Source organism: Eumetopias jubatus, unplaced genomic scaffold (genome assembly GCF_037043125.1).
Source record: "Eumetopias jubatus isolate StellerSeaLion01/CBP00866 unplaced genomic scaffold, mEumJub1_p1.0 scaffold_7, whole genome shotgun sequence".
NCBI classification, from domain to species: Eukaryota; Metazoa; Chordata; class Mammalia; order Carnivora; family Otariidae; genus Eumetopias; species Eumetopias jubatus.
In genome coordinates, this window is record NW_028274813.1 from 99,625,297 (window position 1) to 99,648,158 (window position 22,862).

General features: G+C 36.3%; 1 protein-coding gene and 1 long non-coding RNA gene across 12 annotated transcripts in view; one reads left to right on the top strand and one right to left on the bottom strand.

Annotated features, from left to right (window-relative positions):
* RNF111 (ring finger protein 111) overlaps window positions 1–22,862 on the top strand; it is an 89,856-nt gene that overhangs the window by 63,707 nt on the left and 3,287 nt on the right. For 2 of the 7 annotated variants that reach the window (XM_028099976.2, XM_028099977.2), the window contains exons 6-13: window positions 5,949–6,268; window positions 10,574–10,832; window positions 14,387–14,735; window positions 16,386–16,538; window positions 17,559–17,685; window positions 20,110–20,202; window positions 21,000–21,095; window positions 22,158–22,285. In XM_028099976.2, coding sequence (XP_027955777.1) covers window positions 5,949–6,268; window positions 10,574–10,832; window positions 14,387–14,735; window positions 16,386–16,538; window positions 17,559–17,685; window positions 20,110–20,202; window positions 21,000–21,095; window positions 22,158–22,285 — 1,525 coding nt within the window. The remainder of the gene's footprint in view (window positions 1–5,948; window positions 6,269–10,573; window positions 10,833–14,386; window positions 14,736–16,385; window positions 16,539–17,558; window positions 17,686–20,109; window positions 20,203–20,999; window positions 21,096–22,157; window positions 22,286–22,862) is intronic. The other 5 variants (XM_088024813.1, XM_028099978.2, XM_088024815.1 and 2 more) reach the window with 5 other exon arrangements.
* Window positions 8,020–22,862, bottom strand: part of LOC114206318 (uncharacterized) — a 28,504-nt gene continuing 13,661 nt past the window's right edge. For 3 of the 5 annotated variants that reach the window (XR_015768557.1, XR_015768556.1, XR_015768553.1), the window contains one exon: window positions 14,605–16,689. This is a non-coding gene — a long non-coding RNA (uncharacterized LOC114206318). Of the gene's footprint in view, window positions 9,087–14,604; window positions 16,690–22,862 lie in introns of those variants that run through there. The other 2 variants (XR_015768555.1, XR_015768554.1) reach the window with 2 other exon arrangements.

Below are 22,862 nucleotides of genomic sequence, written 5' to 3' on the forward strand. Positions count from 1 at the left end.
TACAGTGAGAGCGGGAACACAAGCAGGGGGAGTGGGAGAGGGAGAAGCAGGCTTCCTGCGGAGCAGGGAGCCTGATGTGGGGCTCGATCCCAGGACCCTGGGATCATGACCTGAGCCGAAAGCAGATGCTTAACGACTGAGCCACCCAGGCGCCCCCCTCAGATTATTTATTATGTTTCAGTTAGCAATGATATCTCTGGTTCTTTTTCCTATCCCCTGTTTAACTGAGCATTAAGCTAGCCTTCTTTCTTTCCCGGACAATGGCATGGAGATAGGAACTTGCTAAACATTTACTAACTGGGATGTTGTAGACCGTGTAGCTCATAGATTTGACTGTATCACCATTAATAATGAAACCACCTTATGCTATCATTTTTTACTTTTTTTTTTTTAAGATTTTATTTATTTGACAGAGAGAGACACAGCAAGAGAGGGAACACAAGCAGGGGGAGTGGGAGAGGGAGAAGCAGGCTTCCTGTGGAGCAGGGAGCCCAGTGCGGGGCTCGATCCCAGGACCCCGGGATCCTGACATGAGCCAAAGGCAGACGCTTAATGACTGAGCCACCCAGGCGCCCCCATTTTTTACTTTTAATAGTATCTTATTTAATTCTTAAAATATCACTATAGCTTCTATTGAGCAGATTAGGAAATCTTCTTGTGGCTGGATTTAGGCCTCACCTTTGTGGAAAATTGAGAGTAGAATCCAAAGTCCAAGGAGGTTTCCCAAAGATGTCTTTTAAATACTGTATTCTTTGAAAATAAAATGTAGGGAGAAATGAAATGGGCTGGGGCGCCTGGGTGGCTCAGTCATTAAGCGCCTGCCTTCTGCTCAGGTCATGATTCCAGAGTCCTGGGATCGAGCCCCACATCAGGCTCCCTGCTCAGCGTGAAGCCTGCTTCTCCCTCTCCCACTCCCCCTGCTTGTGTTCCCTCCATCGCTGTGTCTCTCTCTGTAAAAAAAAGAAATGAAATGGGCTAATTTTTATTTCATTTTTTGAGTGTACACTCTTTCCTGAGTACCCTATTGTCTTATATGTTATTTTATGTATTATTATTTAATTCTTAAAAATTTCCTTGTTACTAATATTACTCTTCCCATTTCAGAAATGAAGAAATCTGGAAGTTAAATACTTTCAAAGTCAATAATAATCTTTGAGGCAAAGATTTGAACTCTTCTTATTTACTTTTTTCTCCTGGTAGCTTTATATACTCTCATCTTGTCTAGATTTTATGTGACACGTACAAAGCTTTTATTTACTTATTTTTTTAAGACTCTTGGTCCCTCAGAATTCACATTTAGTATCTGGGGTAGTGACTTCACTGTCTGAATGGTTTTCTCATAATACTACTTTACCTATATTGACGACTACCTTTGGGATAGACTTGCTTGTGTTGTGTTTCTCTAGACTTAGGAGAACCTTGTTCCAGGCCAGATTGTTCCTCTGTATAAACCTAATAGAAGCACATACAGGTACTCATATGACATTAGGGGCACTCAGTTCTCCTGACTTCATTTCCTGCTAAGACTCTGTAGAACATCAGTCTCCTATTTTCTTCACATCCTGTCCTTACTTTATACCTTCTTTCATATTTCCAACCTTGACTCACTCAAGCCATCAAGCATCACTCCTATCCAGGTTTTTAGATGGGGCTGGTCAAAATTATAGAACCAAGCAGATTGGTGCCTCATGAATTTATGGTATCTAATCTTGGGCTTTTGGTAATAAGTTGCCATAGTGTGATGTATCTCATTTAATTCTCTTTCTTTCCCCTTAGTGGCTATTCCAAAATTCTCTCATTCTCCTCAAGACTTTGATTCCTCCAGGGAAAAGTAAATAAAAGTAAATGAAGGTTCTTAAGCATTCATTAACTTCCAACGCTTCCATGAAAACTTTTATACCTATCCTTCTCTCCTGACTCCTGGTCTTTTAACTCCTTTCTGTTCTTTCCAGTCCCTTTATTGGTGCTCTACCTCTTGTCCTTCTTGTGTTCTTGACCTTGCTTTAACAGTTACCTTCTCAGCATCTTTGCTTGTTCCATTCCCTTAGTGTGCATGTGTACATTTGTGTTAAGTCTTACACACTTAAGTGGATCTCCTGTACCTTAAACTCCTTCCTTTAACTTGCTTCTGACTCCTGTCAAAGCGAACGTGTTGAAAAGTCTGGCAGTAATCTTCTTGTCATCTGTGTTTTCTCCAAGGACTCTATTCTTATCCTTTCTCACTGGCCCATCTCATAACTGCATGTGTTTTCAGCTACCACCAGTATGCCAGTGACCTTCCATTTGTGTTTCCAGAGCCCTCTCTTTGTTTTAAATTTTCATATCCAGCTGCCTGTTGGAAATCTCCTCTGGAACATTCTGCGGTCACCTCAAACTCAACATGCCCCAGGCAGCTCATCATCTCTCTGACTTTTCTATGTGCTCCTTGCTTTATCCATGCATAATATCTTATATATTCATTTATTTAAATATTGATTGCACACTATAAATCAGGCACTGTTCTAGGCAGTGGGAAGAAAACATAAATTTTCTTCCCTAACAGAACTAACGTTCTAGTGGATAATAATAGCTAACATCTGTTGAGCTCATAATATTGGTGTATGATTTACCTACATTAACTGATTTTTGTAATAACTTACAAGGCGGATTCTATTACTTTTCTTATTTTATAGGTGAAGTAACTTGCCCATGGTTATATGATAATGGAATAAGTATTCAGACCTAGGAAGCCTGGCTTGGAGCCTGTACTCTCTCCTCCTTTATGCCTGTACTCTTCCTTTATTTCTCATTCTTGACACTCTTGTCTTTGTGCTGCACAGTTCTTTGTATGGGGGGCTACCCTGTGCATGGTAGAATATTTAGCAGCATTTTTGGCCTCTATCTACTAAATATCAGTAGTACCACTTCCTCTCCAGTTGTGACAACCAAAAGTATCTCCAGGTGTTGCCAGATATTCCCTGGGGCACAACATTGCCCTATACTACATTAGAACCCAGTGCTTCTGTTCTCATGCTGGTTGATTTATATCTCAAATTTTGTCCATACTTGACAATGATCTCCTTGAGAGAACTAAAGATCAAGTTTTTCTCTTCTTAGCACTTAGCTCCATGCATGCCTCTTTTCCCTTGTGAGGTTAATTTATATTTAGCAACAGCTTATTGAACCACCTACATTATGCAGGCCTGTTTCTAGTTGCCAGAGATAAAACAAGAGAGGCAGACAACATCATAAGTTATTTTAAAGGTCAGGACTTTCGGGGTGCCTGGGTGGCTTAGTTGGTTAAGCATCCAACTCTTGATATCAGCTCAGGTCTTGATCTCAGGGTCATGAGTTCAAGTTCCCCATTGGGCTCCAGGCTGGGCATGGAGCCTACTTTAAGAAGAAAAAAAAAAAAAAGCCGGGACTTTCGTTTTCACCATTGTATTTTCCAGTGCCTTTTGTAGATCCTTTACCATACCATTATTATGTGTAAGACTTGCCAAATGAATGGATAGATGGGTGAATACATCTAATAATCCTGCTAGAATTACAATGAAAGTACTTTAACCAGCTTTATGTCACTGGGCAATGGAATTAATTTCTCTGGTGCAGGTTTGTTATTGTCTCATTTTTAGTGGACACTCTGTGGGCTAATTCTAATTAAAAGGAAGTGTTTTATTTGCTCGGGTAGGTATTTGTATTTCACTTCTAATTTATGGCAGTTTTCCTTGGTCATTAACTCTGGAACAAGAGGAGATTCAGTTGCCTTTACTTTGGGTTGCTAGCCTGTTTAAGGAACAAAGAGGTTCTGCACTCTAGGCAAATAGATTATTGATTTAATTGGAAGCCAAAACTGTACCCTAAGAAGTAGAACTATAAGATCAGTCTTTTTGAGGCCACACTGTTAGTGATAGGACCTTTTAAATATTTGTTCAGCTGTACATATAGTAATGCTTCCTCTTGTCTCACTCTGATTTTTGTATTAGGAATATTTGAAGACAAAGAGGGCAAGTTCTTTCTCAACAAATAAGTATGATATCTGTCACTTCATTCACAGCCTTATTAGTCCACAGATCTTTTGCTCTGCTTACACACTCCTACATTTTATTTTATTTTTGTCATTTTTTATTTTTTTAAGATTTTTATTTGAGACAGAGCGAGAGAGCGAGCACATAAGCAGGGGGGTGGGTGGCAGGGAAAGGCAAACGGAGAAGGAGAAGCAGACTCCCCGCTAAGCAGGGAGCCTGATGTGGGACTTGATCTCACAAGACCTGAGCGCTAGGCAGACACTTAACCAACTGAGCCACCCAGGAGCCCCCCGTCCTACATTTCAGAGTTACACATAATCCTCAAATAGCTGGATTTGTATAATTAAAGCATCTGAATTGGAAGGAACTATGAACGTCATTTAGTCTACCCACTGAATGGATTTAGTGTTCCAGAGGTTTTTGATCATTTTTTATGAAGTAACATAATAAATGATACTCATTTGTGCAACACTTTTTTATGGGAGCTGAGGTAAAACCCTGAAAATGTTGCCAGAAGTAAAGCTACTATAATAGTTATTGCTACAAATATTACAGCATATGGAAAATAATTAATGTTTGATTCAGCATAGCAAAGATAGGCTGTTGATCGTAGTCTCTTCCTGATAAGCTACTTGTAACTTTGTCCAGGTTATTTAAGAAAATTAGAATGCAAATGAATGAAAGTGACATAATTATAGAACTGACTTTGGATCTGCTATAATTTATGTTTTAAAGGTAAACACGTTGGGGTGCCTGGGTGGCTCAGTCTGTTAAGTGTCCAACTCTTGATTTCAGCTGAGGTCATGATCTCAGGGTTGTGGTTAGGCTCCACGCTCAGTGAGGAGTCTCCTGGAGATTCTCTCTCTCTCTCTCCCCCTCTCCCTCCCTCTGCGCACCCCCTCCTCAAATAAATAAATCTTAAGAGAGGGAGCTTAAAAAAAATAAAAGTAAATACCTTGTCAACTTTTTTGTTGTTGTTACAAGTTACTTATAATATTTAACCTCTCAACTGGTGCTAACAAGGTACTATTAATTCCAGGAGGCAATTAGAAATTAGTAAAAATTAGTAATTTTTTTCCATCCAAGTTCACAGATTCCTGAATTCTAGTTCCAAGGTTAAGAACCTTTACAAAAGAGTACAAGAAATTAGCCCAAATAGGACAGACTAGGAGCTTGGGGAAAAAACAACGTAAAGAGATTTAGAATGGAGATACAGCCTAACAGGGTTTAGATCACAGACCTTGCCCAGAAGAGAATCAGGAAAGGCAGGATAGAACATGTATTGGAGGGCAGACACAGGGAAATTACAGGGAGGTTTGCTGCAATCAGATACAACAACCAGAACCTGAAGCACCCCACCCAGATTCATTTATGTGAGCCTGTAAATTCCTTTAATATTTCAGCCAGTTTGGGTTGGATTTTTGTATTATTTGTGAATAACTAGAATATTCATAATCAGTCCATTGGCCCAGAAGAGATTGGTTAGGTTCTGTGACCCAAATAGAATCAGGGTATCCCTGGTCTTGGTTACTCCAGAAATAGGGCCAGAATAGTGATACTGGAGTTGCTCGCTCCAACTGACTGGGCCATTTAAACATCATGGTAGGGGTGCCTGGCTGGCCCAGTTGGAGGTGAGTTCGAGCCCCACGTTGGGTGTAGATATTACTTAAATAAATAAAACTTAAAAAAATTTACAAAAAGACACCATCGTAGTAAATATGAGCCTCCTGAGGAATTTAGGCTTTCAGAAAAATCCCAGTGAAGATAACTGCCCAAAATTATGTGACATGCATGTTAAGAATATGGTGCTATCACATTCTTATTTACAGAGATTTGAATTTACTAAACAATTCTTTATTTACTTATTTATACACAGTCCCTATTTTTTACACAGTGATATTTGATCATTTGATTGTTCTGTGCATTTTTGTTTGTTTCAAGATGACTCAAGGAGAACTGCATCTAGTGCTGTAACAGAAACTGGCCCTCCTGCAATGCCAAGATTACCTTCCTGCTGTCCGCAGCACTCACCATGTGGAGGGTCATCACAGAATCACCATGCATTAGGACATCCACACACAAGTTGCTTTCAGCAGCATGGCCACCATTTTCAGCATCATCACCACCACCATCATACTCCCCACCCGCCTGTCCCAGTTTCTCCCTCCTTTAGTGATCCTTCTTGCCCTGTGGAAAGACCTCCACAAGTACAAGCACCATGTGGAGCCAACAGTAGTTCTGGTACCAGCTATCATGACCAGGTATGTGGAATGAGGTTTTCTTTTTTCTTTTTCTTAATTTTTAAAAATTGTGCTTGTAGGGCGCCTGGGTGGCTCAGTCGTTAAGCGTCTGCTTTTGGCTCAGGTCATGATCCCAGGGTCCTGGGATCGAGTCCCGCATCAGGCTCCCTGCTCAGCAGGAAGCCTGCTTCTCCCTCTCCCACTCCCCCTGCTTGTGTTCCCTCTCTTCGCCCTGTCTCTCTCTGTCAAATAAATAAAATCTTTAAAAAAAAAATTGTGCTTGGTTCAGGAAGAAAAAGAAAAAGAACCCTAATGCTGAATTTTATATACTAAATAAATCATTCTTGTTGCCCTTGCAAAAGTGGCCCAATTTAGTGGTCTGTGATTTTTTTTTTTTTTTATTCTCTAGGATTTTCTGATGGTCTAAGTTAATTACAACTAACTGAGAAGGCCTGGGATGTAGAAAATTAGAAGTGATACTGTTTTTTTTATTCTGAAATGGTTTTTGGTGTTTTTAGTTAAATACAGGTGAATCTGATCTTTGGAATTTTATTTCACAGTGTTGAAATTGCACTGTCAACCTGATTGATGAGAAATTGGGAAATTTTCTTAGTCTTTTACCCTCTACCTTTTTCTCTGGAGCTGCCTGTATCTCCACTCATCTAGAAACAAACTGCCTTCTCAGATACAAACCAGTGACATAGTTTCTCAGGAGCAGATGAGGTTTTTAGTTCATTGGGAATTGAAGTATCAGTAACAAAATTATAATTAAGTAATTTAGTTGATATTATTGATGAATGCTTGAAATGTCAAATAATAATAAAGTATTGGTGATCATGTGGAATAAATGAAAGTCATGTATTACATGCTATTTTAACTTTTGCTGTATCATCTCTAAAATTGTGACATAACCTGGGTAGGTACATACTTTGAAAAACAAAACATAATTTCAAGGTAAAACTATAACTGACATACTAGAAAATAGTCAAAAAGAAAATTCAGAGCAACTGCTTTTCTGTATCCCCTGACATTTCCTAGAGTACTGGCTTCATCTTTTTAAATTTTGATGGTTATCTCTTCTGGATCTGACAAGTAAAAATTATTAAGAAAGAGGGATGTTCCCTTAAAACCAAACAAAAGACAAGCTGCTGTTCTCAAGAGTAAATTTGAAAGAGTTTAATAGGAAATATAATCAAATAGATGTTAGACTGTTTTGGTTGTCCTAACAGTTGTAAGTATTAACATCTACTGATAATCTAAACCTGTTCTGCCTCTTGGGTATGAGGAAGCATCAAGAAAAAACTTTTTAGTGGACTGAATGTAAGGCCCTGCTTAGAAGCAAAATTTTCTTTCACTAAAAATATGAGCTGAAAGAGAGGGTTTAGAAGTACCATAGGAAAATGGTGAAGAAGTGGATTTGCTGACTTCTCCCACATTCTTGAATAAGAGCTACCAAAATGTGGGGTTTTTGTTTACAGAATATTGTTGTTGAACTAATAAAATAATAGTTTGAGAGATCAAGTGTGTATGCAACATTTTCTTTTAACCTGAGTGAGTTAATTATAGGTAGAATCTCTTCTAATTTTGTTCACTGTAAAACAAATGTAATCTTTTCACTTATCGCTAAGTAGATGTATTTGGTTTTTTTTTTTAAGATTTTATTTATTTGAGAGAGAGCACATGAGAGGGGGGAGGGGTCAGAGGGAGAAGCAGACTCCCTGCTGAGCAGGGAGCCCGACGCTGGACTTGATCCTGGGACTCCAGGATCATGACCTGAGCCGAAGGCAGTCGCTTAACCAACTGAGCCACCCAGGCGCCCTAAGTAGATATATTTGGACTGCACACAAAACTTGAGGAAAATCAACAGGATCAGGCAGTCAGTGGTGATAATGGGTATGAAGGAGAACAGAGAGTGAAGCTTTAACAATATGAACAGTTTGAGACTCATATAGACATTGGAGGACTCTGAAATCAGCCACATGCTCATGAGATAATGTCAGTCTCCAGTTGAGACCTGTGTGGGCACAGCAGGAAGTTGAGGAGTAGGAGAAGCAAACTAATCTGAGGATTTGTGATTGTGTAGATGTGTTATGATTAGTGTCAGATTGTGGGTGGGCAGAAAACGGTTGGGGAGGATTTGGCCTGATAACAGAGAAGGTGCAGTAGTCACTTGATACTCTGTAGCCCTTACTATACTCCTTTGGATGTAGCTTTCTCTTTTGAGAGGATAGTTCAGTTAGCATTATGCATTACTTAGGATCTTTGTAAAGTAATACTTATAAATGGAAAGGTTATGAGGCAAAGCTAGCTCATGCTTCATTTTGAATAATCAGTCACACACCCTTTGCATTTATTTATTTTTTTAATACTGTCTTTTTAAGAATTTATTTATTTGGCAGTGAGAGATATAGTGAGATACAGCAAAGGGGTGGGAGAGGGAGAAGCAGGCTTCCCGCTGAGCAGGGAGCCCGATTCGGGGCTTGATCCCAGGATGCTGGGATCATGTGACCCAAGCTGAAGGCAGACACTTAAAGACTGAGCCACCCAGGCACCCCAGTACTTGCCATTTCTGTACTGATCTTGCTTACCCTCTCTTTTTCTTTTAGAGTAAGAATTGAGTGAACTGTTGGAATTATGAAGAGGCTTCTCTTTCTTGGTTTTTCTCCCTTCTCTTTTTATTCTTTACTTTTAACTTTAGCCCCGGTTTCTTCTAGGAGGACACGCACCCTACTTTACTCACTCTCTGGGAGTGTTCTTAATCACTGACTGGAGAAAAAGATAGGAAATTTGCTCAACTTCATAGTATGTTGATAATCCAGTCCATTTGCCAAGTCTTAGCCTAAATAGGAAAATAGGAAGGAGATACAAATTCACAGTCTTACAATATTGTTCTTAAACCTTATTACTTAAATTGAGGGACATACATTGTATTTGTCAACTCAAAGAGGCCAGACATTTGCTTAATGGATTGTAGATACATGATCTAGAAGAAGAAAGAAGTTCTTTTTCATCTTCCCACAGCTTCTGTGCCATCATCCTCCTTTCCTTTTAGCATTCAGAGTTCCTTTTGTTTCTGTTACCCCTCAAACCTGGAGTCCATTGGAAGTATGGAGACCACAGTGGTTCCTGCAGGGACTGCTGGGTGACCTGGGCCTCTAATAATGCATTTCCCTAGCTTCTTCATCTTCAGCTCCTCAGCTTTTAGTATGGAACAATTCTTGCATATAAATTCATATGTAGCATCAAATTATTTTTTTAATTTTTATTTTCTTTAATCACATGTTTAAAATTACAGCTATACTGAACACTAAGCAAAGACTTGTATTTAAATCACTTAAGAATACAAAGAAGCAGTTCTGTTTTTGTAATCTGCTCTGGAATAGTTTGTGATGGAGTGAAATGTTTCACTTAGAACTTTTCAAAATGCTTATGGGGAATAAACTTAATTACTGACGAGTAGACATGGAATCTAGATTCTTTGGTTTATTTTCCAACTGAGTAAATGGACCTTCCCTAAAATCATATTTCTAATTTTTTTGTAAATGCAAAGGTTAGGAGGCAAAGCTAGCTCATGCTTCATCTTGAATAATGACACACTGTTTGCTATCTTGGATAATGTCTGTATTGTTAGAGTTTCAGTTGAATGCTTGCTGAATACAGTTTAGAAACAGGACAGGAAGTTTTTACCTAGAATCCTAATCTTTTCAGTGGTTTGACTGTGTGTTTTCCAAAGGAGTCCTAAATTAATAAAATTTGGGGGTAAAGAAGAATATGGAACTCTGATTTGGAAGTTTCTTTCTCCCTAAGATCTAGATAATGAAAGAGAAATAGACCTTGAAATAATATATAAATTAACTTTTGTTCATCTTGTAGCATGATTTTATGCTTGATTTTTAAAAACTGATTATAGATTTTAAATATATAATCACTACAATTCTTATAATCCAAGATACACATAGTATTTTTTTGGTGCTGAATAGGTCTTCATACTAAAAATTTCACTATTTTTTAAATTTTAATTTAGAGATTATATTTTTCTAGATTGCAATTGGAGTACTTTTTTTTTTTAAGATTTTATTTATTTGAGAGAGAGAGAATGAGAGATAGAGAGCACGAGAGGGAAGAGGGTCAGAGGGAGAAGCAGACTCCCTGCTGAGCAGGGAGCCCGTTGCGGGACTCGATCCCGGGACTCCAGGATCATGACCTGAGCCGAAGGCAGTCGCTTAACCAACTGAGCCACCCAGGCGCCCGGAGTACTTTCCTAATATAACATGAAACGGTGTTTTGACCAAACTTTAGAAAGATTTATAGTTCCTCTTTATACAGCAGGCATTGCCAGTAGACCTGAGCAACAATGGTATCAGAAGTCATGGAAGTGGTGGTTTTCACGGAGCATCTGCATTTGACCCCTGCTGCCCTGTTTCTTCTTCCCGAGCTGCAATCTTTGGCCATCAGGCTGCTGCTGCCGCCCCGAGTCAGCCATTATCAATAGATGGTTTTGGATCAAGCATGGTTGCGCAGCCCCAGCCCCAGCCCCCTCCACAAGCCTCACTGTCATCATGTCGACATTATATGCCACCTCCTTGTAAGTATAAATTTAACAGGCAGAGAACTTAGAGGCATTGTACATTCCTCCATGAAATAACCTTTCAATAATCCTAATTCATAAATTTTTAGTATTTCCTTGGCCTAAGAGTGGGGTATATTTTTTCCATTTTGTCCTCTCTTCACCCCACATTCCCAAAACAGTCTTCTAAGGTAGAAAAGACAGATGTTGTTTAAAAAGGTCAGGGAAATAAAAAGTATTATATTTTGTCTCTTTTATATTTTAATATATGAACTTGAACTACATTGAATGGCACCTTAGATTCCTATAAAAGAAAACCCTAGGGGATTGAGATTTATCCTTTAGGAGTAACAGACAGTTTGAAAGTTTAGTAGTCATTGTTAGGCACAAGAAAGTAAATTTTGACCAAGGATTCTGAAGGTCAGCTGAAGCATACGAGAGAAAGGCATGAGGTATGCACAGAAAGCTTGGCTGATTGCGAAAAGGTTTATCTATTCATTTTGATGCAGGCAATTAAAGTCAGACATGCTTTTTCTAAAGAAATTGAAATCTGTGAGATCTGTGAGTATCATAAGAAGTGAGAAGTGCTCTTAGGCTGTGTAATACATATTTACTACTTTGTTACATTATAGGCTAATAATCAAATGAGAAACTTAATTAATACTGTGATGTTTTCATCACTGAAAATTCATACCAGGAGTACACTAGGAGGTTGGCAAGGACATTTGCTTTTTTTCTGATTGCATGCAAGGGATAATTTTCAGTTATATAATATCTCATTAGATTTCTTTCCATCCCTAGAATTTAAAAAATCTGGGTCTTGCAGATATAGCTGGAGTCAACCCAGAATGTGTACAGTGAAACCTTGGGATAATATCATTTACCTTTTCAATAATACAACTTAAGATATAAAGTATAAGTTAGAAAACAGGTTTTGGAACAGTTTTTGCAAAGCATTGACCAATGGGCAAATTCTGCTGTACAGGCTGTTTTGTGATACCTATTGATAGTGATCTTTAATTGATTGTCTTTTATTAGGAACTCAAAATGTGTGGTTTTCTGCCTCCCCCCCATAATATATTGAAGCAGTTTATAAGTGAGTGCATTTCTTTTTAAATGCCTTAATAAAGAAGTGTTTTATGATTTAAACTTGTTTTACTTTTATTATTAAAGTAACTTCTGTACATTGTAAAAAAGTTCAAACTGTAGAATGACATAAGATGAGAAGTTAAAAGCCCTTCCCTCACATCCCACTGATCTTAATACCTTGAAGGTAGTAACTGTAGCTTATAAAACCTTCCAGAAGTTTTCTTTGTACACACAAAAGTATATATATGTCTCTCCTTTTAAAACAGTGGATCATAACAAGCATATTATTTGCCTCTTTGAGTTTTTTCTTTTTTAAAAAAATGTTAACAGTATATCTTAGATTTTTTCCATATTAGCCATAAAAATCTAGGTTGCTGTTCTCAGTATCCTCATAATATTCCATTGTATATTAAATCAGTTCTCTATTGATGGTTATATTGTAGTTTCTTAGTTTGCTCTTGGGTAACTTGTTAGAGTGAGATTGCTGGGTCAACGTGACATGTTGAACTTTTAGGAACCAATATCAAGAACTTTTTTTTTCTTTTTTCTTTTTTTTTTTACTGGCAAGAACATATAAAATAGAGAAGGAAGGGAGATGGTCTGTGGGAATGCAGAATGTCACCTTTCTACAGTGGTTAGCAATCTATTTTGTTTAGACTATACAGTGAATTATAACAATGGCTGAACTTTTCACCACACACACAAAAAATCATAACTGTGTGAGGTAATGGATGTGTTAATGAACCTGATTGTAGTAATCATTTCACAAAGTATATGTATTTCAAATCATCATCTTGTACACTTCAAATATATATAATTGTATTTGTTAATTATACCTCAATAAAGCTGAAAAAATGCTGAAGAGTTAAACTTAAATAAATTGATTCATTCTAAAACAAAACTTAAAAATTTTATAGTATTTGTCAATATTATTTCTTGTATAATGATTATAGTAATGAAAACTTTGAATTGAAACTGGAAAAAATACTCTGAATTTGAGGAAGGATAGTTAACAATGGTAAAACATAGTGACTTCTTTTTTTATGACCAAGTACTGAGTTTTCTTGGAGTAAAGCCTTGATTTGAAAATGTGACATTTAGAAAATCACTTAAAAATTTTGTCTCAGAGTTTATATTGAACTTAATGAAAGCTTCTTTAAATACATGCCAGCAAGGTGTCCTTTGAAAATTTGGCTGAATGAGTTCATGGTTACCTAACTTTCACCCCTGCTGAATAAGAAGTGATTAAAATTGAAGGAAACTCTTCTGTCATGAAAGTAGAGAATGGCCATACCTCAATATCAGATTCCAAGAAGGTCTTACAAATACAGTGAAATTGGGACTGAAATCCAAGGAGGAGACAAACATATTTTTAAACCTCAAACAGATGCATGTCTCTTAGAGTAAGGGAGATGTGTATTCCTCAGAGGGATTTTTCAACAGCCACTTTGAAACAAAGAATGAAGAAATGGGGGAAGCCATTTTTATTAAGGCTGGTTTCCATTTCAGGTTCTTGGCAAATATGTCCCTTCATCATCTTAAATGTAGCACAGGAAAAAAAGGCATGGGGCAGGAAGAGAGAAGAGCAGCATGAAAGGAATATCTTTGCAGTCTTGCCCAGAAGAACTCATGAGTTCCTTTCTTCTCTATAGTGCTCTATAACCAGTAATCATGAAGGAAAGCAAGATTTATGTATTTATAAAAGTATAACTTCTACATTTGACTTCACAAAAGCAGAAAACTTGCATATGGTAAAATAAAATTAATAAAAGACAATTTGGAAAAGTGTTTATACCTTATGACAAACCTTCCATGTATACAAAGAATACTTATAGACCAATGAGAAAAAAGGTGAACAATAGCCTAAGAATATGAATAGGTAATTCTGGGAAGAAGTATGAGTGGTTAATAAATACAAGATTTTTCTTAGATTGGCATTTAATAAGTTTAGTAATTAGGGGTAATCAGGCACTCCTGATACTGTTCACGGAAACATTAATTATGGTAACCTTTTGGGAAGGGTATTTTGTCACCTGGTATCTGAGTTTAAGTGATTTTCTCCGACTAAGAATTCCTTACAGAATTTATGTCGCAGAAGCCGTCCATGAGTAGTGCATGTGTGCGCGCACTCATATGCATGTATGTGTGAAAGAGTGAGCACAAGAGGCTTCATACACACAGGTGTTTAGTGCAGCATTTGGGTTGTTTCCCAATTGTATCAGTGGTGATTTCTTTAATAAATTTTGGTACATTAATAGAATGCTGCGAAGCTGTGAATGAAGTAAAACTATATATATTGACATGAGAAGATACCTAAGATTATTCAAAGAAGAAAGCAGGGTGCAAAGCAGAATTGAGCAGACTCAAGCCTTAATAAAGTATTCATAAAAATTAAATGTGTACTAATATGTTTGTAAAAGACAAAAGGAATGTATAACAGCAATATATGCTCAATTGCGTGGTGTCCGTATTTTTTTTTACAGATGCTTCTTTGACAAGACCACTTCATCATCAAGCCTCTGCCTGTCCCCATTCTCATGGAAACCCTCCTCCTCAGACTCAGCCTCCACCTCAAGTGGATTATGTTATTCCTCATCCTGTACATGCTTTCCATTCTCAGATATCTTCTCATGCAACATCTCACCCCGTGGCACCCCCACCCCCAACTCATTTAGCCAGTACAGCTGCACCAATCCCTCAGCATCTCCCTCCCACACACCAGCCAATTTCACACCATATTCCAGCCACGGCACCTCCAGCACAGAGACTGCATCCTCATGAAGTGATGCAGAGAATGGAAGTTCAAAGAAGGAGGATGATGCAGCATCCAACGTATGTTTTATGGTTGTTTTTTTTAAGATGATCACTTTGTGTTCCTTTTCCTTCTATTTCTGTGGGTTTTTAAAACTAAAAATCTTTAGAAGTGATGTAACTCTACTAAATCCTCAGTTCACTAGGGAATTCTTTACTAACTAGAATCTTCCTTTGTCTTGTCCTGAGTTGTAGGTGCTTACAAAGCAAGTTTCTATCAGGTTATTTAAAGAAATCAAACCGTTTTCAGGATATGACCCAGGGTCATTTATTTTCGTAAACCAGTCTCTTGTTCGTCATTTTCTTCAGTATCCCATAGTAGAGATTAATGTTAAAATTGATGATCCTGAGGAACAACATGTAAAGTTGTCAAAGATTTAATATAGGTTACCAGCCAGAGAGAAGCATACCAGTAGAATTTTCAACAGCTGACATTGAAAAAACAGTCTTCTTCACTTAGTTTCTTTATAAACATAAATATTAAAATATACTCTCCAAACATCATGAAAAGACTATAATTGAACTTTTTGAAAATTCAGGCTATGATTTCCTAATTCATGGTAGCAAACTCTGTTGGTCTAGTTTTGCTTGTTTATAGAGTTTTATAGGTAAACAGCTACACTTGTTCATTTCTGTATTGTCTGTGTCTTCTTTCACACCACAAAGATTAAATCGAGTAGTTACAGTAGAGATCATACTGCCTAAAGAGCCAACAATATTTACCATTTAGCCCTTTCCAGAATGTGTTTGCAAAACTCTTTGTTTGCAAAACTCTTGATCTAATTAATGATCTAGCACATGGATAACTACTTCTTTAGTTATGTAAGGTTATTCCCAGAATCTCTGGCTATTACTGGCATTCTAATATAGTAACTCTCTATATAGAAAGTTGGCAATTTAAAATTCATATCTTCCCGTATCTAGAAAATTACTTGTTTTAAATCATTAAGCTTAAACATGCAAAATCTGTAAATACATGAGAAACTGATAGAAACTAGGGATTAGACTATAAAAATGAATCCCTGGAATAGTTTTGTTTTTTTAAGTGCCATTTGTTTAGAACTTTATGACTGTTTATATTTATAAATTTGGCTGACTTTAGACTAAAAAGAGAAAATATAATAATCTGGGATGCAGAATAAAGAATGTGAATGGAGCTAATATCAGTTTCCCAGATACGTTAACATGTACTTGCATGTGTTTAAAAAATGCGCAAGGTTAAAAGTGTTTTCTCTTAAAATAAGTTTTATCCATTAAAATGAATGAATGTCATTACAATATAGAAGCAAAGCAAAAAAAATAGTTTGTTTTCTTCCCTTATATGTTTATATAAAATAACTTCTTTGTGCCTAGCATTTGCTGAGGTGTTTAATTTTTAAAGCTTTATTCCCATCCATTTCCCATTATTCTCTTTAAAATAGCTGCTATAAAGAAGGTATACAAGATAATGTTAAAATTGCCTTTTTCCTTGGATGATATTTGAATTTGGAGGCATTGTAATAAGCACTGAGATTTGTGGGGTTATGGTTTCTTGATTTATTTATCATTACATCATTTTATTTTTTATAATTTATAAAAGTAATTTTATTACTAATTTATAGATGTTTATAATATTAATACTAGATTGTTTTTTCTACATTAAGAAATAACCAATTATTCAATTATTTCCAGTGGTCTTTTTGTGTTCTGTGTTTCCAGGCGGGCACATGAACGGCCCCCACCCCATCCACATAGGATGCACCCAAATTATGGTCATGGGCATCATATTCATGTGCCTCAGACTATGTCCTCACATCCTCGACAGGCTCCTGAGAGATCTGCCTGGTCAGTATCTTGTTTATTTCAAAGTTACGCTCAGCAGTCTGGTAGAAATGTCAGAACAGATGCTTTGTAGTGGGATGCCATGCAGAAGGGTGATGAGAAACTGAATTCCAGCTTATCTGTGAGGCACTGTCTCTGGGCAAGTTATAGAAACCTGCAGTGGGAAGAGGAACTTGAGTTCTGGGGCAGAGAACCATGTCAAACAGAAGTAGAGCTTTTTGTTTTTCAGGGATATCTGCCATCAAAGTTAAATCCCTAAATGGATCTTTCACAACTTCCTTATCCACTCCCCCACCTTTGTACTCAAATTTGCTTTACCACTCCTAACCCCTGTTTATTGACAAGGGAAATCGAGCCTGTGTCCTAGACATGTGGTCTTTTTTAAAGAAATGGAAGCATTTGCATTAATTTTTCTTTCCGAATCCATTGTCTGTAGGTAGAGATTGAGACCTTGATCCACAATGACATCATGAGGCAAAACATAAAATGAGAATAAGTAAATGAAAATTTGGCATTTACCAATTAACTCTTTCTAAAAATTTTGTTTACCCTTACTTTATAAGGTATAGAAGTGTTTGTTCTTCTAATTATCTTGATGCCAACAACCCACAGACACTATCCAACAAACAGAAGCCCTGGGAGCATCTGTAACATTCATATAAACCAGAAAATGAAACTATTTTTTATGATCCTCAAGTAGAATCAGACTTTTAGATTGGAAGGAACCTTAAGGGTCATTTATCATATTTCCTTCCTTTGTAGGATGTGAAACTGAGTACAGATGCTTTGCTTCTCATGGTCACAAAATTGAATTTTTGAGTTTTAAATGCTGAAATGAATTTGAAATTATTAATTAAATATTTGGAGCTAAATTATCTTTTTCTCAGCTGTGCCAATTAAGAAACTTTGTATTACTTTTAAAAATGTAAATATACTCCCCCATTTCTGTTGATAATAAAGACACTATAAGGATGGCTAAAAGGTAGCCATCCTTTGTCATCCTTTGTTTTCATCCTTTGTCAGGGAACTGGGAATTGAAGCTGGAGTAACTGCAGCTACTTATACGCCTGGAGCACTGCATCCTCACTTGGCCCATTACCATGCACCACCACGACTTCATCACTTACAATTGGGAGCTCTTCCTTTAATGGTAAAATAGAAAAATTTCAAAATTCTGATATAGTCTCCTAAAAGTATTCTTCCTTTTCTAAATTAAATATTTTATTGGAAAATTTTTAAATGTTATTAATTGTTATGGGTGTTTTAATGGAATTTGAGAATTATTATTTATTAGATTGAAACTGTGCTATAAAAAGATATATTAAAGTCTATATATATTTGCATTGTGAAATGTACTCTTCTTAATATAAAAAATGATAGTTTTTTCTTTTATACCAAGATGACAATCTTGATCCACTATGACTAGAACATATGCTTTATTTTGTCAAAGCTACTAATAGGTCTGTTCTGTTGCATTCATCCTTTATTTTTTGATCTGCAGGACTATACTGATTCTCTGTCTTATTTGAACAGATTCAGATCTTGTTGATACCTGTTTGAATTCTAAAGAACAAGTTCAGCAAAAATATGAGTTCACTATTCATAATACCTACTAGTTATAAAAGTGGTACGGAGTAAGGAAGTTTTTTCATCTTGTGGGAGTAAAGACCTTGCAGGAATGGTTTCCAAGATGCTTTATTATACCTGCAACTTAGGCTTTGGAATTGAGAATGGTACTCTTAAACAGTGTTTATAGCATGTCAGGAGCTGTCAAATAGCAAAAGCACAAGGAACTCCAAGTAAGTTGGTATTTGTAGGTCTTAGGGATGGGGGTTACTCAGCAATAAGATATAAAGCTGCCCTCCCAAGAAACCGGGACTCAGGAACAAAGTAGACAGAGGGAAGGTTACAGGGCAAGTGCAGGTTTAAATAATTTGAGGGGCAAGAGTTCCTTTCTTATTTTTTATTTTCCTTAGAGATGTGTAGGAGATTAGGTTATCTGCTGAGAGCTTGGCAGTATTGATTTTGATTGTAAGTTGTAGATATTTGAATAGTAGGCTATTTGAAGGTTAAAAGTTATTGCTTATTTTAAATTCTTTTCTACATACAAATTGTCTTTTAAAGCTATAAACTTGTTAGAAGTATGTTGTGGAAGTATTCAGTGGAAGCTGACTAAAAAATAATGTTGGAGATTTATTTATAATGATGGAGGAATGGTGCTCTATCCCAGAATCTCCCTTTCCTAATACAGTCTACTGTTGTTATGTACAACAGTTACATGTTATAAAGTTGTGCAAACACTAAGTAAATATAGAGCCATTATTCTTTTTTTTTTGTTTTTTAAAGATTTTATTGAGAGAGAGAGCATGAGAAGGGGGGAGAGTCAGAGGGAGAAGCAGACTCCCTGCTGAGCAGGGAGCCCGATGCAAGACTCGATCCTGAGACTCCAGGATCATGACCTGAGCCAAAGGCAGTTGCTTAACCAGCTGAGCCACCCAGGTGTCCTAGAGCCATTATTCTTGCAGTAAATATAGGGTTAGGTTACTGCAAGCCTCTGGTCACCGTGTTTATCTGGTCACAACAGCCAGTCAGTACATAACCTTGTTTTGATGTCTGTTTCAGTTTAAAGATACCTTATTTGATATGTTATGTATTACTGAGTCACAAACATTGAGCTCATGGCCAATAAAACTCATACCTGAATGAAGCTTATCTACACACATTTTATCCATAAGGCATATCATAGCCTTCTAGCACTTAGGAACACTATCCCCCAGCACTTGAGTTTGGTGGCCACTTTAAAAACAAAGTCACCAATAAAAAGCACAAAAATGGAAACCTAGATAGCTGGCACTTAAATAGATCACAAAAAAGACCCTTGTTTATAGTATAAGAGCTGAAGCAAGAAGGCAGAGCCTTGTTCTACATGTCAGGCATCTTAAATTTTTTTTCTCCTGTGTATGTGCCCGTGAGTGATTGAGAAGGCACAGGTATTGATTTTGGAGTTATAATTTTTATCAAGTAGGCAAATTCATGAATAATGAAGATTGAGTATGCCTAACACAAAATTAGAAAACACTATAAAACTTTCACCAACAGAACGAAACATAAAAAGGAGCCAGAGTACCTTTGGCTATTAGGAAGTTAGAGGAAGGGAAATAAGTTTTGTAGGAAAGTTCTGTGCATTTTTATTTCATAATATGGTTTAATAAAGTTCTCTGAAAGTGACAAAATCTTAGGAAAATTTTACTCTTTATAGACTACCAAGAGCATCATTATTAACTTTGGGTATTTTCTATTTAGGATTCTTTGTGCAAAATAAATCAAGTAGAAGAAACCTGTTATCTCATGGAACAGCAATTCTTTTTTTTTTTTTTTTTGCTTGTATTTTAATAGTTATTCTGTGAGATTATATTTGAAGAGAAACCTAACCCTTTACAGAGTGCTTACTTGGAAACTTATTGAAGTTGAATTTTGTGAGTAGCTGAATGGAGAGAATGGAGTCTCAGTTATTTATGTGTTAAAACTCAAGCCTACTCTTACTTGATTTAGCCTGTGTCTTCTATTAAAATAGGTTCCTGACATGGCAGGCTATCCTCATATTCGTTACATTTCATCAGGATTGGATGGAACATCATTCAGAGGTCCTTTCAGGGGCAATTTTGAGGTGTGTAATACAATTAATGAAGATATTTGCCACAGTTATTTTTAATGTAGAGAGAGAATATATGTATTATTAGTATTCACAGTTGAGTAGGATTGCTGCACTGGCTGGAGATCAGAAGGCAGCACGATGTCTGAATTTTTGATACTGCTTCTGGGGGTTATCACAGAAAGGTTTATAGACAATATTAATCTTAGTATCAAAGTTATTCAAGTATTTTAAGATGAGTAAATGAAAACATCTAATATAAAAGAATAAAGAAATTTTTAAAATCAATATAAATATCAGATAAAGAACTATACCATTAAATGTACAGGGAAAATCTCAATTGCTTTTGACTAAGCTTATTTTTAGAGAAACATTACTGGACAAAAGAAACCTTAGTAATTCAGTTCATAGCTAACTATGTTTTTTGAATTTTCAGGAAGACCAAATCATTTGAATATGATTTGAAGTTTTGTTTTGTTTCTTCATGTCAGTTTGGAAGTTGGAGTCAGAGGGACTTTGAACTATCCTTTGATTTGTTTCCCTATTTCACTTAAAGATTTCATCTTCTCCACGCATACATACTGACTTTTATAGCACCATGTAGTAATATGGTGTCCTAATCTGTAAGCATAACTTTGCCATACTACTGCATTGGCTGAGGAAAGAATTATAAACATTTGCCTTATCATATATGGCTTTTGTATTTACATTGAGGCTTATAAATATGGAACTTTACTGCTTTTACAATATTAACAGTGCTGTTCAAGAAATAATCATGCTGGCTTTTGATACTAATTATTCTTTACCTTCAGGAACTGATTCATTTGGAAGAAAGATTAGGAAATGTGAATCGTGGTGCATCACAGGGGACAATTGAAAGATGTACATATCCACATAAATACAAAAAGGTAAGAATTTATCCTATGAAATGTCTATGTTATTGTTGAAGTGCATAAGATTGAATATTATGGACCTTTTTTGAGATTGTGGAGTCTAGCAACTACATTATTTATTACTAAAACAACACATGTCATAGTTTTGTTTTGTTTTGTTCTTTTAATAATTGAAGGTCTAAAAAAAATACTTGAAATTTCTTACCCTGCCGACCCCCGTCTTCCTTCCCAGAAGAAAAATCATAGTTAACGCTTTTGTAGGTAATCTTCCAGATATTTTTATGCATTTACAGTAATGTGCATTAGTATGCATTTTTTCTTTCCCTTTCAAAAGTAACACAAAGGGGATGATATGCACACAATTTTGCACATTTTCTTTTCTTCTTCTTTCTGCACTCACAGGTCACCCATTTAATAGTATATACAAAATTTCATCATATGGCAGTACCATAATTTAACTAGCAGTTTATTTGGACATTTAATTGATCTACATTTCTTATATTCTACCCTCAATTCCTTATGTTGTAGTATAGTATATCTAGAAGTTAAGGAGCAGACATGTTAAGTAAGTTTCTTTCAACAAACAACAATGTCCTCTGCTACACAGAGGATAATAAAAGTATGAAAATTATTGTTCTTTGTATTTTATCTGTTTTCTAAGACTATCCACTAAATTTAAATCCTTTCAACTATCTAAGCTAAAGACTATAATTAGCATTAATTTATTTGGGTATTATTTGAAATAGTCATTAGTAAAGTAAAGTTCATGTAGCTATTCTCATGACGGGACAAAAATAGAGTTTATATCATGTATCATTCCTAATTGTGGATTAAAAATAATAGAAACTAATGAATTAAAACTAATGAATTTCTATTACATTTGATTTTGCTTTTGATGCTATTTAAGGGTCTTAAAAGAACAGTTGGTGGTAGTCACTTAATTCATCCATGAAATTCATGACAGCCGTACCTGGGAAATAAGTTGTGGGTGTGAATGTGTGGTTTTGTTTTGTTTTTGTTTTTCAAATAAACGCAGACTTTACTCAGTTGTTCAATAATGTCATCTCTACTAATAAGGTAACAACTGATTGGTTCTCACAGAGGAAACTGCACTGCAAACAAGATGGGGAAGAAGGGACTGAGGAAGACACAGAGGAAAAATGTACTATCTGTTTGTCTATTTTAGAGGAAGGTGAAGATGTGAGGTAACTAGACATTAATTATCTAAAATCTGTTGTCAAAACTATACAAGAGATTTTATTTGAAAATAGACTACAAACCAAAGATTACTCCTGGCATACCCTGTTACCAATATCTGACATGCAGAATTGCCTTTTTACAGTAAGTGAAAGAATAGAAAGATGAGCCTTTGTATTACCAACAAAGGGGTTGGTAATGGGGAAATATACTGCCCATTTTAGAGGCACACCAAGATTTGGCCAGGAAAATATATCTTGCAGAAAGGAGAATTTGGAGGCTTCAGAGCCTAAGATAGTTATATTAATGTATTCTTCAAAGCTTAAAGAGAGCCCATCCTCATTAGCTCCATACAGTTTATCTTATAGCATCTTTTATAAAATAGTTTTGCCCTAAAATTTCCTCTCAACTTATAGGACTCTTCTTGCAACTTTGTGATTTAGAAATGTTACCTATGCTCATCCGCTGTTAATTTTAGGCATTTTCTTTTTTTTTTCTCTCTCTGTTTTTCTTTCAAGAGTGAGTGAGTGAGGGGAGGGGCACAGGGAGAGGGAGAGAGAGAATCTCAAGCAGGCTCCACACCCA